The sequence below is a fragment of the Lolium rigidum genome, chromosome 2, assembly GCF_022539505.1.
Source record: "Lolium rigidum isolate FL_2022 chromosome 2, APGP_CSIRO_Lrig_0.1, whole genome shotgun sequence".
In the NCBI taxonomy this organism is placed as follows: Eukaryota; Viridiplantae; Streptophyta; class Magnoliopsida; order Poales; family Poaceae; genus Lolium; species Lolium rigidum.
Genome location: NC_061509.1, coordinates 95,620,785 through 95,638,390, shown reverse-complemented (window position 1 = coordinate 95,638,390; position 17,606 = coordinate 95,620,785). Strand labels below are relative to the sequence as shown.

Sequence of the window (17,606 nt, the reverse complement as noted above, 5' to 3'; positions counted from 1 at the left end):
CAACCCCGTCGTCCCTCCTCTCTCTCCGGCCTGAGCAGCGACGGAGACGGGAACCACCCTTCCGAGCCAGGGTCCGGCCGCCGCCGCCGCCGCCGCGCAGCCCGCGTACCCCCTCCTCCTCGGTCGATTTGAATGGCCTCACGCCGCCATGGACCTGCAACCCCGTCGTCCCTCCTCTCTCTCCGTCTTGAGCAGCCGGCGGATACGGGAACCACCCTTCCGAGCCGGGTCCGCCGCCGCCGCCGCCAACGCGCAGCCCCCGTATCCCCTCCTCCTCGGTCGATTTGAATGGCCCCTACAAACTAGGGTTCCGGCCATCGCCGACGCCGACCACCGTGGCGCAGCTGGTCGATCTCCGGCCAAGATGATCCGCAGACATGAAGGTTCCGGAGGGCCGCGGCCCAGTCCGGTCAAGTATCGGGCCGAGGCAGACGCGGTGTCGCCGGCGGTTGCCGTGACCGCGGGGACGAAGCTGCAGGTCCTTCGAACAACGACAACGGACTCCTCCGAGCGAAGGTACGTTGTGGTTTCGGTCTCCGATACGAGAACCGATTTTAGGAGATATGAAGACGGATTTTTTAGCCGAGTTTTCATTTTGCTGCGTTGCTTGCTCGCTGCGGTGACATACAGTGTTTGACCGGTGTCAATTGACACCAGCGCCTCGGCAAAATGGCGGTGCTCCAGCTTCCTGCAGTTTAGGATATTTTTTTCTTAAATTTAGGATTTCTTAGATGTCTCAAAATTTTATGATTTGGGTGGCATGAGTCAAGTAAGTATGAATTACTAATATACGTAATCTATCTTAGTTTTTTAATCTGTAATGTATCTTCTAGATTTGGAGCTTTGGTTTCTAGATTGATAATTGTGCAAGCAGAAAAAAGGTTTGGTCAATAAATGTTTCAGACTTGTTGAGCTCCTGCCTGCTAGTGCATAAAAATGCCAACACAAAATGATTTTACTTTTCATGAATTTGCAAATTTTATTATGTTAATCATTTCAATTTAAGTTTGGAACTATGAGTAATACCGACTATAAAAACTGAAAAAATAGTACTCGACTCATCTTGAGTGTTGACACCGGCGATTAATTTTACTAGCTTTGCCCCTGCTTAGGCATGTCGAGGGCTTAGATATATGATGGAATCATATTGTAGGTTAGTGAACGCAGATTTCTGAGTAACTCACATCATGCAGGATATCTGAATAACAAAATTAGTAATTGAACGAAGACCTAGGAAGAACTATGGAGCTTCTCTAGGATGGTATGATTACTCGTGCATATACTTCGTTTCTGATAAAAAAATATACTTTAATCAGGTTCGAGGCGGCTGAAGAAGGTGTGCCATGAATCGCAGCGAGGATAATAAGCGTCCCGCAGACTCTGAGCATTTTTCAGTCCCTCCGATCCATACTAGGCATATGAAGTCAAATTGTGCCTCAACTTTTGATGAAGAAAAAGAGGACATGATTCCCATCTCCTGGAGGATTAAGCGGCGCCACCTGGAAACTAAACACGAAGATACCAGCTACGAAGTGAAGCCGAAGGTGTATCCGTCTACCAGCAGTTGTTCCCAGCAAGAGTTTGGGGAAGCAACTAGAGATTCAGCTTCAGTGGTTGAGCAGCAGGGCAGCTCAGGTTAGAGATTTGCAAGCGATGACAAGCCACCTGGGTATTGGCACACGTATTAGGATGCGGCTACACACAGGTGGTAACCTCAACAGATAGAATTTTTTGTCTAGGCTTTGAGTCACCGGTTGCTACTCTTTGATGCCTGCATTGCCTGTGATGGAACTGGGCCTCACTACCTTCCATTCTGCAAGTCCTTATTTCTTTTGTTTAGGAGCTGTAAATCTCTCAGTATCTTCTTGTTTTTATCATCAACAAGAGCGGCATTAGCTGCTGCTAACTGTATTCTTTCATACGCTTGTCGATTCAAGTATCCTTGGCTTACCTGCTTCTGAAATATTCAATCAATTGAGAAAATCATTCTTTTAGGATGTTAGTTGGTTGATTTGGTTCCTGTTATGCGTGCTTACAAAGAAGTACTCCCTCAAATCCAAGTCAATTAAAAAGGAACGGAGGGAGTAGCAATTACACATTTAACTGAAAAGATATAGATAATATTGTTTTGTATAAGTGAATGATACGCTCTCTAATTGGCATATTTCATAATTTAGTTGTAAAATCCTTGTATATGATTCTAATGTCGTTTTTACGCCGACGGTGTTGACAAAGGGATTCTTGATCCTGTTCCCGTATTGGAAATCTAGCTTTACAAGTAAAGCTCAAGGATATTTTCTCAAAACCCACACCGAGTAGCCGCCTATGGTACCACAGGTATGGTACATAATGTCTACAATTGGTTCTCTATAATTTATTAACATTTCTTAGAAAAGGCAACCTATATCATTTTGCTCAAGTTTAAGCTACTCATTTGTATGAAATTCTTATTGCAAAGCAACACCTCACGTCACACTCGAAACTGAAAAAAGAAATCCTCAGTTCAATTTATAGTACACAGAGGAACACATCCATGTTAAGTTTCTTTTATACATGGGTTGCTCCAAGTCTGACCTGAATTGATATCACAACCAAGTTTTGCATTGATTGAACTAAGTGAGAGATAATCTTTTCCGTATAGTTTCAATTGGTACTCATGAACTAAACAGAAACCGCCTGTGGAGCCCAATGTCCATGAATATGATTGACTGAAAGCATGAAATGTTTGTAGAGTAGTAAAACTTATTCAACCACGACCACTAATAGGAAACCCGCTACGTGAACTCGCCTCGAGAACACACTACGGGGCAAAAACCTACTAGCAGTGCCAGGCCTAGACTATAAAATTTAGGAGTAAACGTTGGCAGAACAACCAACAACATAAACCAGCACAAAATGTTCTTAAACGCTGACGCAGCAGCAGCAATTTCTCAAAACCCACACCAGTAGCCCCCTTTTAGCATCAGCAAACAGCAACCGGACTTGTATCTCTTCTAATCTTCATTTTCTTGTTGTTTTCGTGGTTCTTCATTCAGTGGAGAATCTACTATGAGAGCTGGGAGTTCTTTCCTGAACTTGTCAATGTCGGCCTGCATAGTTAGGTGGAGACAGTTCAATACTTCTTGCAGTTTTAATTTCATTTGGTTGAAATAATTCTGAACGGCATACCTGTGTAAAATTTTGTGATAGCTCGTGTCCTATCCAGTTTGCCATGTTCTTGAGCGCATAGAGTCCACATGAAATCCTGCAAAAAAATCATGTAGATTGTATTGTAATCAATATTTAAAGTAGGAACTAGAAATCTTAAAGGTGTGGTTATAATATAATGCAATGTACCCGTCTTTTTGTTGTGGCACATTCTTGACAACTTGAACTGGCCAACTATTAACGGCGTAATCAGGCCAGCTATCACTCTTTTCGCAGTCGTGTCGAGATGTTACGTCCAGATGTGCTTCCATTCCTTTGAGCTGTAAGTATGAAAATATAATATTAATTAGCTTAGCACAATTGTTTATAGCAACGGTTCAGTGGACTTACCATATTTTGTAGTTCTGGGTGGGCTTTTTTGAAGTTTTTTGTTTGTTTACGCATGGAGTCCAAAACTTGTATTACTCTCTCTTCAGGATTCACATTGACCACGTACCAGTGTATATTCTCATAGTTCACTGGTAGACAAATCTGTAGCAAAAACATAATTAGCGATCGAGCATCTGAATATATAACGTATAGAACTGCAACAATGAGACTTACCATTTCATGGGAAATGTAGACTTTTCCCATGTTAGTACCATGATTCTTGTTTCGTACATCCCTGTTATATGCATCACTCCTGCCATCTCGAACTAGTAAGTCCACTCTCGATGCCCTCTCCATGTAGACAAGTGCGACCTGCCCTTATTTCTGGAATGGGGCGCATGTGTTGCATCCATGTTATGATTGTATCCATGACCTGAATGGCACCACAATAACAAGTTAGCATTCATGACGAAAAAATACAAACTGACTGTATTTCATAATTAAGCACTTACAGGGGTGTGCAACCATCGTTCCGTACATGTGTCAATTGCGGGAGATGTTAGACAGCTGAGTTCCTCTTTATTCAGTGTCAAATCATCTATGTGCACAAGTATTTTGTTTTCCGGTGATGCATTGATATAGTCAATGACCTCACCTTGCACATCTTCAACTCGAGTAGTACTATATGATTTTGTACTACTAGTTTTTGGAGTATTTTTTGGTTTTCTAGGTGGCTTAGATTCTCCGTAGTACACGAAGTCACTATTCTTACATGTCGATGTCCTTTTTCTTTGTTCCCTTTTCTGTAGTACTGAGGTGTCATCCCCTATCCTGATCTTCTTTTTGGGTGAGGAGAGGACGTTGTCACTTGGCCTTTTATTTTTCGTGTCAGTACGCTGTAGGTAAGATGTAGGAGTTCATTAGAAAAGGTTTGTATTTACTATCACGAATAGTGTAGCCATTTACCTCGAAATCTTGGTTCAAGTCACGGACAGGCATGGGGGAGGTTCTGTCCGGGCTGAAGTGCTTGTATTCTCTGTACTCATAGTCATACGTCGATGGTCCACGCTCAAAGTCATCGTAGTCCTGCATGAATCATGCATAAATTTTACTCCTTTGTATATGTAGCGGAAAAGTACTGCGATGCATTTCAATAAGTTTGAGTCTTACGTTGGCTCGTTGCTGACAAAAGGTATCTAGCTTCTCTTCAAATCTATAAAGATAATCCCCATGCTCTTCGATCTTTATGCGAGTCAGTAGGTTATCATGCATTACATCACGTCTCATGTTGAGGATCGACTCGTGCAGCTTTAGCACCAACTGTAGACGAATGAAATTATAGATTATTAAGTGGTTTTATTGGAAGGAAAACTAGAATGTAGGATTAAGAAAATACCTTTGAATCTGTTGGCGGCAAGTCGTCAAACGAAGGTAATGGTGATGACGGCCTGGGAGGCTCCCAAGCCTCCTTTAGATCAAAAACGTACTGAAAAAGATAGATGTCATAGTTTATTTATATACATTTTCAGTAATAAATAATACGGGCACTATAGAACATGTGTACCTCTCCAGCGTCACGACCGTGCTCATTTAAAATGGCACAGACCTTGCGTGCCTTTTTCTCATCCCAGTATTGGAGAAGCGGTGCCTCACGTCCTGTATAATCGATTGAAGCATCAAGTCTGTCCAGACGGAATTTTTCCCAAAACCAAAACTGCAAAATAATGTATGCATAGTTATTCACCGATTGTGCAGCACCTGGATGAATGTAATATGTTCAAAAAACATATGAAAAATTATACCTGCAACAAAGGAAGATTCCCCTCGAGGTTTACAATACCCTGAAGGCCTCTTTCTGGATCTTTAAGTGCTGCATTATACTGCTTTACAGACTTAACTAGATGATTAAGTGATAATCTGGCAAGGTCTATCACCAAGATTGCTTCCCTGCTAACTACATATGGCATATAATCTACACCGACCCAACGTTGGGTAGTTGGGCATAGAATACACCCGATTGTGTACAAAATAAATGCCTGAAGGAAAGGCAGCTCATCACTTAATGTTTTAATTCCTTTTCTAATTGTCTGCTCCAATTCTGTGAAAGGTATTCGCCGCTTTTTATTTTGCTTTATCTCCTCGAACATCTCTATCACTTCTGGTCTCAGAGGTGCTCTTACCCGTGCAGGAAGACCAAATAAGTGTTCAAACTCCTGTAAGGTCAACTGAGCCATATCATCCCTACCAAAAACAAATGCATCTAGTTCAGATTTGTATCGCTCTGCGATCCATCTGCATAAGTTTCGACGGATTTTGACGGGAGGAATGCGCAGGAGGCATCCAAGACCAACTGCCTCGATGGCCTTTCTCTCGGCTTCTCCTAAACCTTCAATTATTTTTACAAATAACACTAGCGAACACACTTGTGTTCCCTGTTCATCAACTAAAAGTTAGTCCTGCCATACTTGACGCTATACAATTTATTTTGCATGTATATCATGTGCATACCATGTTTCTGCTCGTTTTTGCCGGAGATTTGCCCTTATCTTCCGCCGGCTTCTTGACTTTCGGCTTGGCCTTTGCCTTCTGCGAAATCATTAACAAGGCAAATATCATAACGTTGTTGTAGACGGCGACTAAATCATCTCCAAATACTAGACTTGCAGTACTAAGATTTGACTATAATTTAGCATCACGAATCAACAAAAACAATCGTACAATGGATGCACTAACCGGAGCTGGTGGGTGAAAAGTCGGGGGATCCATTGATGTCGACGCCGGCAGCAGGAGCAGATTTGGGCGATGACTGGAGAAAGAAAACAAGAAATGTAGAACTGGCGGAGCAGACGCCGGCGTCCTATCAGATCTCACGTGAATGGGGCAGAAAGTATATATAGTTGCCGCGTCGCCGGCTTGTTTGAAGGGATTTGTTTCCAAGGAAATAGCTACCTACCAGTTTGTTACAACCGAAGACGAGTATATCGTACTTGAAAAAACAAAGCATACGTGAGCTTTGCCATAAATTACTACTATTTAGTTACGGATAAATAATCCTATTTCGCTGGTACATAATATTTTATTATTAATAATTAATCTTGTGAATGTGACGGCACGGACTAGAAAATCGTACACCTCTCTCGACCATCCAATCCCATGTACACCTCTCTCGGACATCTGGTCTCAAGTACACCTCTCTCGGACATCCGGTCCCACGTACACCTCTCTCGGCCATCTGGTCCCACGTACACCTCTCTCGGCCATCCGGTCCCACGTACACCTCTCTCGACCTTCCGGGCCCACGTACACCTCTCTCGGACATCCGGTCCCATGTACACCTCTCTTCGCCATTCGGTTCCACGTACACCTCTCTCGGCCATCCGGTCCCATGTACACCCCTCTCGGACATCCGGTCCCACGTACACCTCCCTCCGCCATTCGGTCCCATGTACACCTCTCTCGGCCATCCGGTCCCACGTACACCTCTCTCTTCGCCATTCGGTTCCACGTACACCTCTCTCGGCCATCTGGTCCCACGTACACCTCTCTCCGCCATCCGGTCCCACGTACACCTCTCTTCGCCATTCGGTTCCACGTACACCTCTCTCCGCCATCCGGTTCCACGTACACCTCTCTTCGCCATTCGGTTTCACGTACACCTCTCTCGGCCATCCGGTTGCACGTACACCTCTCTCGGCCATCCGGTCCCATGTACACCTCTCTCGGCCATCCGGTCCCACGTACACCTCTCTCCGCCATCCGGTCCCACGTACACCTCTCTCCGCCATTCGGTTCCACGTACACCTCTCTTCGCCATTCGGTTCCACGTACACCTCTCTTCGCCATTCGGTTTCACGTACACCTCTCTCGGCCATCCGGTTGCACGTACACCTCTCTCGGCCATCCGGTCCCATGTACACCTCTCTCGGCCATCCGGTCCCACGTACACCTCTCTCGGACATCCGGTCCCACGTACACCTCTCTCCGCCATTCGGTCCCATGTACACCTCTCTCCGCCATTCGGTTCCACGTACACCTCTCTCCGCCATCCGGTCCCACGTACACCTCTCTCCGCCATCCGGTCCCACGTACACCTCTCTCCGCCATTCGGTCCCACGTACACCTCTCTCCGCCATTCGGTTCCACGTACACCTCTCTTCGCCATTCGGTTCCACGTACACCTCTCTCGGCCATCTGGTCCCACGTACACCTCTCTCGACCATCCAATCCCACGTACACCTCCCTCCGCCATTCGGTTCCACGTACACCTCTCTCCGCCATCCGGTCCCACGTACACCTCTCTCCGCCATTCGGTCCCACGTACACCTCTCTCCGCCATTCGGTCCCACGTACACCTCTCTCCGCCATCCGGTCCCACGTACACCTCTCTCCGCCATTCGGTCCCACGTACACCTCTCTCCGCCATTCGGTTCCACGTACACCTCTCTTCGCCATTCGGTTCCACGTACACCTCTCTTCGCCATTCGGTTTCACGTACACCTCTCTCGGCCATCCGGTTGCACGTACACCTCTCTCGGCCATCCGGTCCCATGTACACCTCTCTCGGCCATCCGGTCCCACGTACACCTCTCTCGGACATCCGGTCCCACGTACACCTCTCTCCGCCATTCGGTCCCATGTACACCTCTCTCGGCCATCCGGTTCCACGTACACCTCTCTCCGCCATCCGGTCCCACGTACACCTCTCTCCGCCATCCGGTCCCACGTACACCTCTCTCCGCCATTCGGTCCCACGTACACCTCTCTCCGCCATTCGGTTCCACGTACACCTCTCTTCGCCATTCGGTTCCACGTACACCTCTCTCGGCCATCCGGTCCCACGTACACCTCTCTCGACCATCCAATCCCACGTACACCTCCCTCCGCCATTCGGTTCCACGTACACCTCTCTCCGCCATCCGGTCCCACGTACACCTCTCTCCGCCATTCGGTCCCACGTACACCTCTCTCCGCCATTCGGTCCCATGTACACCTCTCTCCGCCATTCGGTTCCACGTACACCTCTCTCGGACATCCGGTCCCATGTACACCTCTCTCGGCCATCCGGTCCCACGTACACCTCTCTCCGCCATTCGGTTCCACGCATGGCACAATATAACTTCATTGGAATAGAAAGACCACCATGAGATTCAGGTCGTCCACATAAGTTCAAAAAACCATAAGCTAATTAATCAAAACCTGGACACTTATCAAAACCTGGACATTTGTTCCAACGAAATATTAAAAATAAGTCTGAACTATATCACCAAATCCAGCGAAATATTAAAAATAAGTCTGAACTATATCACCAAATCCAACGAAATATTAAAAGTAAGTCTGAACTACATCAACAAATATGACAACAATACTCGTGTCTTGTCGAAGTAGCATCATTTATTTGTTTTCCACGTCTCATGCATCGGCTTCCACCTCTTATTGTTCTTCGATGGACCTCCTTTAGGAATAATTTTTTTTGGATCCAGCACTTTTCCCGTGAAGGTTTGGTCTGCCCCTGAAAAGTATGCAGGCAAAGGACCAAATGATGCCGCCTTATTTTCGCTGTTGTCCTCGCCGACATCTAGCGTAAGACTCTCTAGAAAATCAAGAACCTTCTGTGATTTCTCCGGGCTGCTTGCAGCATTAAATAGAAAGAGATTAGACCTGTTGCGGAGGTTGTGGTAACGATCCATCCGCTCAGACCAATCATGCATATTAGCTTTCCTCTCTGACTCAAATGCTGGCTTGGCTAGCATTGTCCATCTTCTCGAAATACAACAACTAGGAACGCTGATCAAGCCAAGGAACTTCAGAACAGAGAATATGTGTGTGCAGGGGATCTCCTCTGTCTCCATCTTCAGGCAGCGACAATTAACTCCCTGGAGCATTGGGCCGGCCATGGTAAGCTTCACATCATAAATGACATCCCTTCTCTCTTTGAGAGCAACATCATAAACTACTACGAGCATCCTGCTTGGTCACCTTTGCTACCCCCCATTTTGGCAATTGATCTATCTGCTCGCTTCACCTTCTTGAACATCAACTCGGAGTATAAATGTTTGCAGAACTTCTCAAAAGTGGTTCAGCATCTAATTCTGTAAAAGGTACTGTCTGTGAAGCTCTAGCATCCAATTCGGCCTCATTCTTGCGTATACGCCATAAACAGTGATCTGTATGCTCTAACAAATCAGCAAGTGACATTCGCCTATCCAAATTCTTATGAATCCTAGAGTTTAGACTTTCACTACGCTGATTACTCTGCATCCCAAGAAAATATCTATCTTTGGTATAGGCTCTAGACCACTTCTTCCGTAGCTCGTACATCCTATTAATCCATGCATCTTTTTCTGAGATTTCATACTCCTCCAAAAAATCTGCCCAACGACTCTCGAACTCGTCGACATTCCTGTAGTAATAAACAAATTTTCTAAAATCGCTGAGCTTTGTTTTGCGGAGATGGCGTATCATGTTTTGCTCGATGTGCCAGCTACACAACCTGTGATCTGCATTAGGAAATACTTTCGAGATTGCCCTTGCCATAGCATGGTCACCATCGGTGATTACTGACCTAGGATGGTTCTGCTGCGCCGACTCCAAAAATGCTTCAAGCAACCACACATAAGATTTCGTTTTCTCATCTGACACAATACCAAATCCAAACACAGTCGTGCTACGATGGTGGTTCACACCAATGAAGGGGACAAACGGAAGATTGTATTTGTTCACACGGTATGTGCTATCAAAGACCACGACACCACCAAAGGCATCGTAATCCATCCGACACCGTGCGTCCGCCCAAAATATGTTTTCCAGGTGCCCTTCACTATCGGTCTTGTGCTTGTAAAAGAATTCCGGATCTTTCTCTTGTCTTGCAGCCATATAATTGAGCATAAATTCAGCATCACGACCTTCAATCCTTTCCTTCTTGTACTTGGCAAAAAAATTATAGAGATCCCGAGGTACAAAACCTACCTTCTCGGGGCCACCATGCTGCTTCTCCATTACTTCCATAATCTCGTGTGTTCGAAGGCCACCAATCCCATACTCAATGGCATCAGCCTTTTGAGCGTCATTCAACCCACGATGAGACCTTATGAAAGTTGTCTGATCACCAATGGCGAGTGGATGGTTATGTTCAACCACGAAATCTTTTACAAACCATTCTCCACTTTCCATAGACATCTCGATCTCCATCCGAGCACCGCATCCACAACGCGAAAGTGGCCGAGGTGTTCGTTTTCGTTTAGTTTTTTCAAAGTGCTTCCTTGCCCGATATCCTTCTTTGGAGCACACATAAAGACGCCGGAAAGCTATGTTCGTGCTCTGGCTTCTTAGTCAGCTCTTCTTTTCTAACACCAAACCCCTTGGACTTAGCATATGCATTGTAGTACTTGTAACCTTCTTCCTCGCTACTAAAAGTTTCATTAACCACCATATCGTGCTCTTCATTGTCCTCCATGCCCTCCATGACGTAAACTGCAGTTATGAATCAAAGCCATATTATTACAAGTCTGATAGTAAAACTAACACATGTTTCAATATGAATATGTAATCGGTACCATTCAGTGCTTGAAGTTATGCTTTATAGTTTTTTTTTCGAAATGGGGAGAAAGACCCCTGCCTCTGCATGCTTTATAGTTTTTAATGCGACAATAAACTGTTGGCAACAAAAATGTAATGCTAGACCAGTCATGCTGCTACTCTTACATGATTTCATGAATTAAATGTTCCTAAAACATTGCGGCTACTTATGGAAAATAGCAATTGTTTCTCACAGTTTCAGTTGGTCACACCATACTAATCTCAAGTGAATTTGATGTCACATACCCTGGTTGAATATTTGAAAATAGTTTATGTTCCTATTTGTGCCATTCCGATACAATTTTTCCGGGTCTGAACATTACTTTCATCAATTTATTGTCTGCTTTTTGTCAGTCCATATTCTTACCAAAACGAAGCCGATGCTTGGACCTAGGACAGTTAAAGATCTAATTTAGCTTGCAACTAAAATTTTGCATTGCTCCTTGAACTTGTCATAAATATTTATCTGACTGCATTACTCTGATTTAGGTTCACTGAGAAAAATATACTGAGGATTTATCCCAATGGTACAAGGATTAATTCTTCTAACTATGATCCAGTAAATGCCCGGAGACTGGAGTCATGGTGCTCAGATGGTTGCATTCAACATGCAGGTTAGTTTACGATTCTTAACTGCTATGATTCATGATGGATCTGCACAGCGACTCAATCAACCTATAGATTCAGTTTATAAATCTGCTAACAGCACCCATGCAACACGAAAAGAAATAAATACTATTATCGAATTTTCTAATCTTAACTACAAAGCTTGTTGATATAATCTAACTTCATCTCAGAGTTTATATTTACTTACGCTGAGGTTTCCCGGATCAGGACCCGGAGAGGCTGCGGCCTGTTCGATAAGCGCGCGACGAGCGGGTGACCTGGCCGGCGGGCGTCGGACTTGGTTGAACACAGCGGCGATGCTGCGGCAAGGTCGACACGGCTGAGGTTTCCCGGATCAGGATCCGGAGAGGCTGCGGCGGGTGACCTGGCTGGCGGGCGGCGGACTGGGTTGACCACGGCGGCGATGGCTGGTGGTGGCGGCAAGACGCGGCGGCGCCGACGCTGCGGCAAGGTCGACGAGCGGGTGACCTGGCTGGCAGCGGCACCGGTGGCGTGAGGAGATGGCGGCACCGGTGGCGTGAGGAGATGGCGTGAGGAGAAACGGGCTAATGAGCTATCGTGTGAGGAGATACGACCCGGAACTTGTCCATCGGATTCGTTTCAAGTTTTTTTTACCCCACTAATTAAAACAGATGGAATTGTCTATTATACCCTTATCAAATACTGCAGCCTGCAGTATGGGGTACCGTAAAAACTCTCAACTAAGAAGTCGTTTGGAAGCCAGGTTTCATTTCATTTGTAGCATTTTGAAATGAATACATGTATTCATTTCATTTACATTGTAATTTCAGAAATGGACACTTGTTTGGTTGCCACAGGAATTGTAAATGACAGTAGAATTCAATATTGAATTTGTTTGGTTGCCACAGGAATTGTGAATGACAGGTTTCAGCTCGGAATTATGATTACACATGGCATCATTTTGCTGGATTTCCAAATGAAATGATGGCCCAATTCTGTGGCAACCAAACAGCCCACCTATTGAATTTTAAAATGAATTCCAGGATTCCCGGCTTAAATGATGGATACCAAACGACCTCTAAGAGGAATTTGATTATATGTAACTAAGTTGGTGGGACTTTGATAATAATATATTCAAAGTTCATCTGTCTTAGATAAAATATACAAAGGTTGTTTCGTGGCTTAAAGATTTATCTTTTGAGGACTCTTTTGCAAATACTCACCGAAGTGGGTTTGGCTTGGCCTAGATCGCTCGCTGGGAAAGCTTCCCGGACACCTCCGGCCAGATTATAGCTCATGTAGTTCTCTGTACATATCCTTTCTCGCTGTCTATCAATTCTTCAAGAAAAATGGAGTGCTAACATCAGGAGCAGAGCTTGTTCAGGCATACATGATCAATCCATGAAACTGCTTTTATGCAAGGACGGAATATTATGGATGGGGTTGTTGTCCTCCATGAAACTGTTCATGAATTGCATAGAAACAAGTTGAATGGCGTCATCTTAAAGATTGACTTTGAGAAGGCCTATGATAAGGTTAAGTGGTCTTTTTTGCAACAAACTCTCGGAATGAAAGGCTTCTCTGATGAGTGGCGTGCGTTAATCAATAGTTTTATCTCGGGTGGAAGTGTTGCCATTAAAGTCAATGATGATGTGGGAAAATATTTCCAGACTAAGAAAGTACTTAGACAGGGAGATCCATTATCGCCGAGTGCTATTTAATATAGTGGCTGATATGCTCGCTGTCTTGATTGAACGTGCAAAGTCTGAGGGCCAAATTGAAGGGGTTATTCCTCATCTAGTTGATGGAGGCCTATCCATTCTTCAATACGCCGACGATACAATACTTTTTATGGATCACGACATGGACAAGGCTCGGAACCTAAAGTTAATTCTTTCTGCGTTTGAGCTCTTGTCGGGTCTGAAAATTAATTTCCATAAAAGTGAATTGTTCTGTTTCGGCGAAGCCCAAGACCATGTTGCAGAGTATGCTTGAACTTGTTTGGCTGTGGCCAAGGCCAATTTCCAATTAGGTACTTGGGAATTCCGATTCATTATCGGAGGCTTACCAATGCTGAGTGGAAATTGGTTGAGGAAAGGCTTCAAATTAGGTTAAGTAGTTGGAAAGGTAAATTGCTGTCCTTGGGTGGAAGATTAGTACTCATAAATGCGGTACTGAGTAATATGGTACTCTATATGATATCTTTCTTCCAACTTCCCAGAGGAGTCTTAAAACGGTTGGATTATTTCCGATCAAGATTCTTCGGCAAGGGGATTGCGAGAAGCGTAAATATCGGCTGGCTAAATGGAGTGTGTCTGTGTCGGCCCAAAGATCATGGAGGACTTGGTATTCAAGATCTCCAGGTCAAGAATAGGGCACTTCTCGGTAAATGGTTGTATAAGCTACTTACCGAAGAGGGCATATGGCAAACACTCCTTAAGAGGAAGTATATTGGCTCAAAGGCTTTATCTCGAGGTTATTTGGAGACCGGGAGATTCACATTTTTGGGCTGGTCTTATGGAAACAAAGAAGTTTTTCTTTCCATATGGTTCTTTCTCTATAAAGGATGGATCGGAAATTCGTTTCGGGAGGATAAATGGTTGGGTAATACCACACTCCGAGAACAATATCCGGCTTTGTACAATATTGTGCGCCACAAAGGCGATACTATCGCCAAGGTGTTGGAAAATTTCCCACCAAATGTGGAGTTCGAGAAGAAGTCTCATCGGTCCCGGACAAGCCTCTTGGCAGGATTTGTTACGAGCGTCTTGAGTTAGTTCAATTGACGCAGGGACCGGATGTATTTCGCTGGAATCTTACCGGGAATGGTTCATTCTCAGTGGCTTCCATGTACAATGCTCTAATTCAGCCTAATATCCCGGTCGATAATAACTCGAAGGTTTGGAAGATGAAGATACCACTGAGAACAAAAATCTTTGCCTGGTATCTTCGTCGAGGGGTTATTCTTACGAAAGATAATCTTGCCAAACGCAACTGGCATGGAAGTAAAAAGTGTGTCTTCTGTCATCAGGACGAGACTATTAAACACTTATTTTTCCAATGTCAGTTTGCTAGGTCTATATGGTCAGCCGTCCAAATCGGGTCTACCTTATACCCACCACGTAGTGTTGCCAATTTATTTGGCAACTGGCTCAATGGTGTGGATGTTAGGTTTAAACGTCTTATTAGGATGGGAGCGATTGCAATTATTTGGTCGCTGTGGCTATGTAGAAATGACAAGATTTTCAATAATATTTCTTCTTCCTTTTTGCAGGTCATCTACCGGTGCACAGCTTTACTTCGTTCATGGATACCGTTACAGCGTGTGGAGCACCGAGACCTATTTACGGAGGTGTCTTCACGGTTGGAGGATACGGCGAGGGATATTTTCTCCCAACATGGGTGGCAGCGTGACCTTCGGCTAGACCCTCCTACCTAGTTGTTATTACCGTTTTTTGAACTATGTTTTCATCTTTGAACCTTTTTGTGTGGTTTTGTAACGGATTCGTGTGCGGCTGTGTGCATCTTAGTTATGCAGAGGCCGGGTCTATTGCGCAAGTAATAAAGAGCCCATTTTCGAAAAAACATGATCAATCCATTTTCTGCTAAAAAGCTAGTAGTGCATGACATAGTAATCTGATCCCAGCACATGAAAAATAGCACAAAATATTTCAAAATATCTATAAGGATGAACTATAAATAAATTGTTTTAATCCTGACAATCTGTAAACTGAGGTAAATTCACATCTCACAAATGAATGACAAAATAACTAGTACTTGAAACATCACAAACTTGCTAGCAAACAAGCTCCAATTGAAACCGACACAAAGTATCTATCTCTCACTAGTAAAACTAATATCACAGATTGAGCTTTCTCCTCTTCGGAGTCAACTTTTTGAGAGGCCTTTGCACTGACGCTGGAGGAGACTTGACTGGAGTCTTGGCCGGGCACATAGCAGCTTGACTCCTTGTAACTGGCCCTGGGGAGATGGCAGTTTGACTTCTTGTAACTGGCCCAGGGGAGATGGTTGTATGACTGCAAATATAATTCATATAAATTTTTTGCATAAAAGATGACTGCAATAAGATAGCAAGAAATTTATTTACCTCCTTTTCACAGCTCCAGGACTACATGGAGATACATTCCTTGGAGTCTTGGCAGGGGATATGGGAAACATGGTGGTTGGACTAAAAAAAGAAGGGGTATCACAAAGCTGCGTATGGACAGAATACAATAAAAGATTTCAAGTTAAATGTTAACCTGCTAGTCCCTACGGTTTTGGAGGTACTGACATATAGTCACATGTAATGCAGAACTGACGGCATACAAAAGAAATTATACAAAAAAGTAAAACAATGATGTTACCTATTAATTGATCCCATATTCACTCTCCTACTTCTGGATGAGTCTCAGTTCAGAAATATTTCATGTTACAGACCTAGGGTTCAACATATGTATTAGGTATCAATCTGAGATATAGGAGGAGAACAGAAAACTGAAAATGAGATACAGGAGATGTGTAACCTGCCGCTCCATTGTGCTCCTTTCGCTGGCCGACGTCGCCGGATCGCCCGCTTCGCCGTCCGTCGCGTATGCGAGAGAGAGAAAGAGAGGGGCAGAGACGGCGGCGTGTACGAGAGAGGAGCGAATGGATTAGCGATCAGCCGATCACACGATCTATCTAATCCTGGGTCGTGCATGAATATTTTCCCAAAGCATCTTTGTGAAATTTGATTTTCTCAACCCAGTCCCTGTTCTAGATTTGAGGAAAGCCGGATCAACTTTGTACTCCCTCCGTTCTCTTTTAATTGACTCAAATTTAGTACAACTTGTACTAAATTTGAGTCAATTAAAAGAGAACGGAGGGAGTACATATTATCAAAGTGGCCGGAACTTAGTAACAAATAGTCAATTTTCTCGTAAACTAATGGCCTGTCCTAATCATGCAGCCATGCGCATCACACACATACGGACACACCAATGACGCTCGGAGGAGAAGCACCTAAGTATCATATGGTAGTATCATGTATATGATACTTTTGTATGATACTAGATCCATAATGCATAGAATCATAGACTAGTATCATAGTTTTGCTATATTAATTGATTTGTAGAATCCTAATACAAATTTGTGTACAGATTTATTTGGTACTAACTTTTCTCGTGATGTGCGCTATGATACAGTATCTACCTATACTCTAATCTTCTCTCTCATCCATAATTATCTGCCACATCAGCATTTTTTGTGGGGTTAGGATGCATGATACTAGCTATGATACTAGCACTATGGCTAGCCTAAAACCATCCATAAAATGCTTTAAACAGAGAGAGGGCAAGAAACTCAGCATGCACATTTGTTTATTAACCTAGCCGCTTCCCGCCGCCGCCGCCGGTGGCGCCGCCGGCCAAAGGCCGCGGGGTGTGGCGGCGGCGGCGGCCATCCCTCTTTCCGCGCTGGGGACGGCGACCTAGCCCCCTTCTCGACGCCACGGCCGGTCGCGTGATGGCTGGGCGGCGGCCTGCGCCGCGGCCCTCCTATCTCCCGTCAGCTCTCCCCCGCCGGTGGTGGCTGATGGTGGTGGCTGGTGGTGGCACGCCGGTAGTGGTGGGCGGCGGCTCTGAGCCTTTCCCGCCTGCCTCTCGCCGGCGCGTGGAGGTGGTCTTCGGTTTCTCCCGCGGCACGAGGTCGCCCGAGGCAGCAGCCTCGGGTTCGACGGTGGAGGCGGCCTTCTCCTTCGCCGGAGGAGGTCGGCTGGTTGCCGGGGTGACGGATCACGAGATCCGTCTACTCCGGTGATGAAGATCTAGTCGACAACGAGATGGCGGCGAAGGGGCCACCGGTGAAAACCGAGCCTTGACTTCGTTCTTGGCCGATGATGGCGACGGCTTTTGGCGTCGTTCCCTTGCGAAGGCATCATCGTTGCT

At 45.1% G+C, this 17,606-nt stretch overlaps 1 protein-coding gene across 1 annotated transcript; it reads right to left on the bottom strand.

Moving 5' to 3' along the window:
* Nucleotides 1-2,579: 2,579 nt before the first annotated feature.
* On the bottom strand, nucleotides 2,580-3,658 carry LOC124686937. Its single transcript, XM_047220811.1, has 4 exons — nucleotides 3,538-3,658; nucleotides 3,337-3,467; nucleotides 3,169-3,244; nucleotides 2,580-3,089 (listed from the first exon to the last, which is right to left on the bottom strand). The coding sequence occupies exons 1-4, from the start codon at nucleotides 3,589-3,591 to the stop codon at nucleotides 2,994-2,996; spliced, it is 357 nt and encodes a 118-aa protein (XP_047076767.1). The 5' UTR covers nucleotides 3,592-3,658; the 3' UTR covers nucleotides 2,580-2,993.
* Between the last annotated feature and the right edge of the window lie 13,948 nt (nucleotides 3,659-17,606).

What these genes read in the sequence shown, in the direction of transcription:
- LOC124686937 (XM_047220811.1), bottom strand. Translation starts at nt 3,591, where the DNA reads ATGCGTAAACAAACAAAAAACTTCAAAAAAGCCCACCCAGAACTACAA. An exon ending in GTGCCACAACAAAAAGACGG is followed by an intron (nt 3,245 to 3,336) that starts GTACATTGCATT and finishes ATTTTTTTGCAG; the next exon opens with GATTTCATGTGGACTCTATG. An exon ending in TATCACAAAATTTTACACAG is followed by an intron (nt 3,090 to 3,168) that starts GTATGCCGTTCA and finishes CTAACTATGCAG; the next exon opens with GCCGACATTGACAAGTTCAG.